Source organism: Zalophus californianus, chromosome 3 (genome assembly GCF_009762305.2).
Source record: "Zalophus californianus isolate mZalCal1 chromosome 3, mZalCal1.pri.v2, whole genome shotgun sequence".
NCBI classification, from domain to species: Eukaryota; Metazoa; Chordata; class Mammalia; order Carnivora; family Otariidae; genus Zalophus; species Zalophus californianus.
The window spans coordinates 10,938,117-10,944,116 of NC_045597.1; the positions used below are offsets into that span (position 1 = coordinate 10,938,117).

At 41.0% G+C, this 6,000-nt stretch overlaps 1 protein-coding gene across 5 annotated transcripts in view; it reads left to right on the top strand.

The window, feature by feature from the left end:
* TMTC4 (transmembrane O-mannosyltransferase targeting cadherins 4) overlaps positions 1-5,371 on the top strand; it is a 132,176-nt gene extending 126,805 nt beyond the window's left edge. For 4 of the 5 annotated variants that reach the window (XM_027590293.2, XM_027590294.2, XM_027590292.2 and 1 more), the window contains exons 16-18: positions 735-847; positions 3,682-3,751; positions 5,044-5,371. In XM_027590293.2, the coding sequence (XP_027446094.1) occupies positions 735-847; positions 3,682-3,751; positions 5,044-5,192 (332 nt within the window). In that variant the 3' untranslated portion in view covers positions 5,193-5,371. The other variant, XM_027590296.2, reaches the window with a different exon arrangement.
* The last annotated feature ends 629 nt before the right edge of the window (positions 5,372-6,000 follow it).

Sequence of the window (6,000 nt, forward strand, 5' to 3'; positions counted from 1 at the left end):
AAATGATAGTTTTAATTTGGCAAAATTTCAAGCTAGTGAGCCATCTAAGCAGTGTGGAAAAGAGATATACACTTGCTTCTAATGAAGGTATAAAAGGTGTACTTCGACATGATAAATACTCAGTTGTTAAAGTGTTACTATGGATACTGTTATTCTACAGACTGGCTTTCTCCAATTTAGGTGTAACTGGTATCTGGGGAAAAATTAAAATTAGGTTTTATGTGCTTTTACAGAATTTAATCAAAAGCTGTTTATAGATCATATCAGAATTGTGCTGGACTGCAGTAGTTTTGCAACTGATCGTGTCGTGTGTGTTGTGTGTCATATGTATGCTTTGTGTGTGTTGTGTGTGCATGTGTATATTGTGTATATATTGTATGTGTACATGTGTTATGCATTTTTTTTAAAGATTTTATTTATTTATTTGACAGAGGGAGACTCAGCAAGAGAGGGAATACAAGCAGGGGGAGTGGGAGAGGGAGAAGCAGGCTTCCCGCTGAGCAGGGAGCCCGATGCGGGGCTCGATCCCAGGACCCTGAGATCATGACGTGAGCCGAAGGCAGATGCTTAATGACTGAGCCACCCAGGCGCCCCATGTTATGCATTCTTCATTGATTTTCTTAAGGAGTTACTCCTAATCATTGTGTACAATGCACATAAGCACTGTTAGACAGAATGAAATACCAGTACAATGTTAACATGTTTTCTTAAATGTTTCTGTGTTTTCCTTGCAGGTAATTTAGCCCAAGCTGAAGCAGTTGGAAGAGAGGCACTGGAATTAATACCTAATGATCACTCTCTGATGTTCTCGTTGGCAAACGTGCTGGGGAAGTCCCAGAAATACAAGGTGTGTAAACCAGAGGCCGCGATTTCTTGTGATCAATGCCAGCATCTGACAGAAGCCATAAATGTTACTTCTGCCCAGTTAAATTCAGAATTAGGCCAAAACAGTGAGAGCCGTGCACCAGTGTGACTTGGTCAATTTGCTTCCTGGAGAAGCCGCCCAAAAGATGGATTTGCAGGGTCCTTTCTCATCAGCGTTCATTACCGTTGCTCAAACGTGGGGAGGGGAAGAGAAGCCCCAAAGAAGAGGCAGTGACAGCTCATCCTAGCAGCTGCCCCAGCCCCCACCCTGGCGCCTGCCAGCTTCTGCACTAAAGGAACAATAGCCCATGGGGAATACAGGACTAGTACTTGCAGCCTCCGGGTTTCTCCACGTCTAGAGTTACGTCGTAGGTCATCCGCAAGGCCCTGGAACGGCTGACCAATGGAACCACAAGTTACAAGATCAGGGCTCTCTCTGACCCAGCTCCCAGGACTGGCCAGGAGGGGACTGTGAATCAAAAGGGGCACGATGCCCTGTGTCCCTAAGGAGACTCAGGGTTCCTAGCACCCGTGATCTCAGACTTTAAATTTACATGTCAGAGCCAGGGAGGGAGGGTATTAGATGCAGCTGGCCCAGATTCCTCCCCACAAGAGGCGCTGTCTCAGTTGGCGGGGTAAAGTCAGGCATGATGCACTTTTAACTAGCATCCTGGGTTTCTAACACAGATGTTACAGAAAACACACTTCCAGAAGCAGGACCTTAATCCTTTGTGACAGAAAGATTTTCTTTCGGAATCCAGAGCTATGTCTGATTTTGATCACACAAGGCCTAAAGGAGGTGATTAATTCATGTTTTTCCCACGTTATTTACTTCTCTTCTGCTTATCAGATATTATCAGCATAGTTTTCCACAATAACAGTAAGATATTTCATGCACGTCTCTCATTTTCAAATATCAGGGAGTTTAAAAAAATAAAAAATAAAATAAAATAAATATCAGGGAGTTTAATAGCGTCAGTATATGTTTTAACATTTCTAGCTTTTGCTCCAGAGATGGTTTTTGAGGGGGTTAACTTTTTATTTTTTATGGGTTTACCTGTGTAGAGCTGGGGGAAGAAGGTAAGGTTTGTGGTTTTCCCGTCTCTCGACCTCTCCAGCCATCTCCGTCAGCCTGGGACAGCTCTGGAGCATCCAGCGACCACCAGCTACAGCCGGGCATTTTCAAGATACAGCTTATGTAACCACTGTATTGATTTTTCTATCATCCCACAGTCTATAAACTAGAATTCTATTAAGGAGACAGAACCCACGGTTCATTTGGCTTCCAGTTCACATTGTTCTTTTTTTTCCCAGGTAAAGTAGAAAATACTCCATAGAGCAGAACGGAGAAGTGGGTGTCCTATTTTTCTATACATTTTGCATCCTAATTGTCTAGGCCAGGGATAAGGAAAGAGAAGAAATTTTAAAGCTGATTTAAATTCCCTGGCCTTACTATTCCTCAGGCTAAATGGTAGTGTTTGAAAGTCGTCAGAAAGGTAACTACTTAGAGCAGAGCTACAAATCTATACAGTCCATTTGATTTGTTTTGCAATGTACCTACCACGGCAGGAGAACCTTATGCTACCTTGAAGGAGTTTCAGCTACTCTAACTTGGCACACAGACACTGACTCTGAGTTCTGGAAGTGATGTTTGCTGACATCTTGTAGGTTGCCCGGATGTCTTCATTCAGTCCTTTTTGGATGACATTTCCAAAATACAAGTTTTTCTCTGCCAGCTCTCTCTAAAAGGTTGTGGTTTCAGAGATGTTTGCCCAAATGCCCAGCCTGCTTCTGAGGAGTACCACAGGCCATCTCAGGACAAAGAAATCTGTCTTCCTATACATTATAAAGTGTGTGATCCTAGATGTGGGAACTTGGAAAACTCACAGAAGGTGCAGCTAGAAGGAGCAAATGCATCCCCAAACAAACAACTTTAGTTGTTTCAGCTTAGTGTTTGATACTCACTAACATATGTGTGTCCCTTCGGGAACACGAATGTAGACGGTGTGAATAGCTACCCTGGCAGGTGTCAGCAAAGAACAGTTAGGCATCTTTATTTCCTGGTATTATGGTCGAATGGGACCATCCAGGCAGCCATGGTCCCGTAATGATAAGGTAAGAAGACACTTGGTCATGCCTCATAGCAACCCGATTGGAAGTGAGCACTATTTGGAGGAAATGCAAGTCTATGCAAGAATCAGTTCACACCCATCAGGGGCATTTGGTCATGGTCATATACAGTACTGTGGCTGCTTAGATGACAGATGGCCGTCCCTCCCTCATTCTCTCTGCTTATTTTTTCCAGATGAATGGACTACTTATGGATTGCTGAGAGGGTTCTGAGTTCTTGGGGGAGGTTAAATTGGCCCCGGCTCCCACCTTGAGAATCCTGGAAATGAGCTCATTGAGGCTGACTGAAAATGATGCTTTTGTGGGTGTCCTCAACCACCCAGCCCTTTCCTGGCCATTTGACTTTGACTCATCCTCCAGGGCACCCTGAACAGAGCTACTTACTTCAAGTTGCAAAATTCCATCCCCTTCTGGGAGGCGGGTAACAGAGCTCATTAGCATCTCCGCCCTCTCTCTGCTGCCCCCACTGCTTTCCACCCGCCATCTGCCCCTCACCTTTCCCTGTTGCACACTTCCCTGACTGCCCTTCAGAACCTCCTAACAGGGTGTGTCCGCTGGCCTTCCCAGATGTTGCTGGGAGAAGGACACAGTGGTGCACAACGAGGACATTAAAAGTTTGAAAACCGTAAGCAGCAAAACTGTGGCTTTGGCGTCGTGCAATACCTTATTTTTTATATCATTCTCCAGGAATCTGAAGCTTTATTCCTCAAAGCAATTAAAGCTCATCCAAATGCTGCAAGTTACCATGGCAATTTGGGTAAGGAAATTTTTCAATTTGGATCCTGTTGAAATTCTATGTAAGTTGAAGGAAATGGGTGCATTTCTATAAAATCGATATTGGAAGAATGGTTTTTTCAAATCTAGCCTGTATTGGCCTTCATAATCTGGTTCTAAGATGTGGTGGTGTTTTTTTTTTTTAAGAAATTAACACATTAAAAAGGTAGCTATATAATAGTCATATTTACAAATCATAATTGTATGACCAGACCAACCCCAGTAATCCCCCACTCAGTTTACCCCTGTCTTATGATCTACTTTGATTTTCTTCCTTTGAAAGATCCTAGAATGTCAAACTGAGAAGTACTTTGGAAATCTCTGGTCTAATTTACATCCTTTCCCTTCTTCCCTAGTGGGCCTTCCATTATAACCTGACCTCCTCTGTGTTCTTATGTTCTCTTGTGTCTTGGCTAAATGTGCATCTACAATGATCTATCCCTTAGAATTCCTTTCTTCCATTTTCACATCTCAATAATTAAGATTTTTAGAGCGTTACAGTGTCGATGTTTACAGTGTCAATGTTTAGAATGCTCCACGTGTGAATATGTTTTTACCAAATCTGTTCTTTTTAATATTTTATTTATTTACGTGATAGAGTGAGACACAGCGAGAGAGGGAACACAAGCAGAGGGAGTGGGAGAGGGAGAAGCAGGCCAAATCTGTTCCCTGCGGACTCTGTAGCTTCTCAGGTGGAAATCGTGAAGCAGCAACAGTTGCCCTTCTGCCCATGGAAAAAGTTACTTTTACTTACAAAATCACGATAATAATCAGACACTTTACCATTCTAATAATTAGATTTTAGATACCGTTCTCTGGTCAGATCTTAATGTTAGAGCCCTTATTTCCAGCTAGCAACAAACAAGCTGTTATTTTGCCAAAAGGTGTAGGGGCATCTTTATTCAGATGCTGGACTTCTGCAGGGCTCTGAGCGGTGATGGAGCCCAGCTCTGTGTAGCCTGACTTTCTGGAAATTTCCTGGCAACCTTAGTGTACTCTTCCTTTTACTTCTTTATGTAATAATGTTGCTGTAGGGAGATGGGTCATGTCTAGTGATATGCAGAACCCCAGGAGTAACTGGAGGTGGTTAAACGGACAATCATCAGGGAGTGTGGTTATAATAAAGTTTGTGGTACAAACAATATTATTTTAAACAATGATTTTTGAAAACTGTTTGCAGAGGTGCTGTAATATTTTTTTTTTTTTAATAAGTGGTTGGGAATACTTCAAGGTGTTCAAAGCATTTCCAGTGAAATCCATCTGTTGCTATTTCAGCTGTGCTTTATCACCGTTGGGGACATCTCAGCTTGGCCAAAAAACACTATGAAATCTCTCTGCAGCTTGACCCCACTGCCTCGGGAACTAAGGAGAATTATGGTCTGTTAAGAAGAAAGCTGGAACAAATGCAAAAGAAAGACGTCTGATCCTTTTTTCCTGCATTTTTTTGTTTGTTTGTGTGCATGAGGCATATCATTAATATTATGTGGTCATGTTTAACCATTTAAAAGTCGTACATGTTGTTTATTTTATTCTGTTTTTTTTCTATGAAAACAAAGACATGCAAAAAGATTACAGCACCAGCAATATAGTCTTGAAAGCTTGATGTGGTTTTTGCATTGAAATTGTATTTTTTCAGATGACTCAAATGTAAATTCTAAAATTCCAAGAATGAAATCTTTTTTAATTAAAAAGAAAAAAGAAAAAAATTATCTGGAGCGACTTGCAGTAGGATGAAACCTGCATTTGGGGTGTGAGCCATGTTGTATAGAGACTAACACTATTTTATGTCAGTCGTGAACAAGAAATGACAAACTGACTCCTACAATTTATATAAATATCGACTGTGTCTGTATATTAGAATTTTTATTTAATGACAAGAAAGAGTAAGATTTTTGTTTTTTTAATCTTTTTTTTAAACAATATACTATGAACTTCACTTGTAAGGACATATATTTATTTGTATTCTTATGTTTTGAACAGGGCAAAAAATTGAATGAGGAAAGGAAATTTTAACATCTAGTATACTTACATACTTTTTTCCCCATTGGAAGACACTCACTCCTGCAGTAATTTTTGGATTCACCCAATTTCAGCTTCATAACATAGGAAATTATGTTGTATTTGTATTCTATATAAGCTGTTACTGTTAATAGAAAATTCAAGCCATGCTTTAGGCAAAAGCAGGCAGCCTGATGTCTTTGTTTTTGTTACATCCGGTATTAAGAGGGCTAC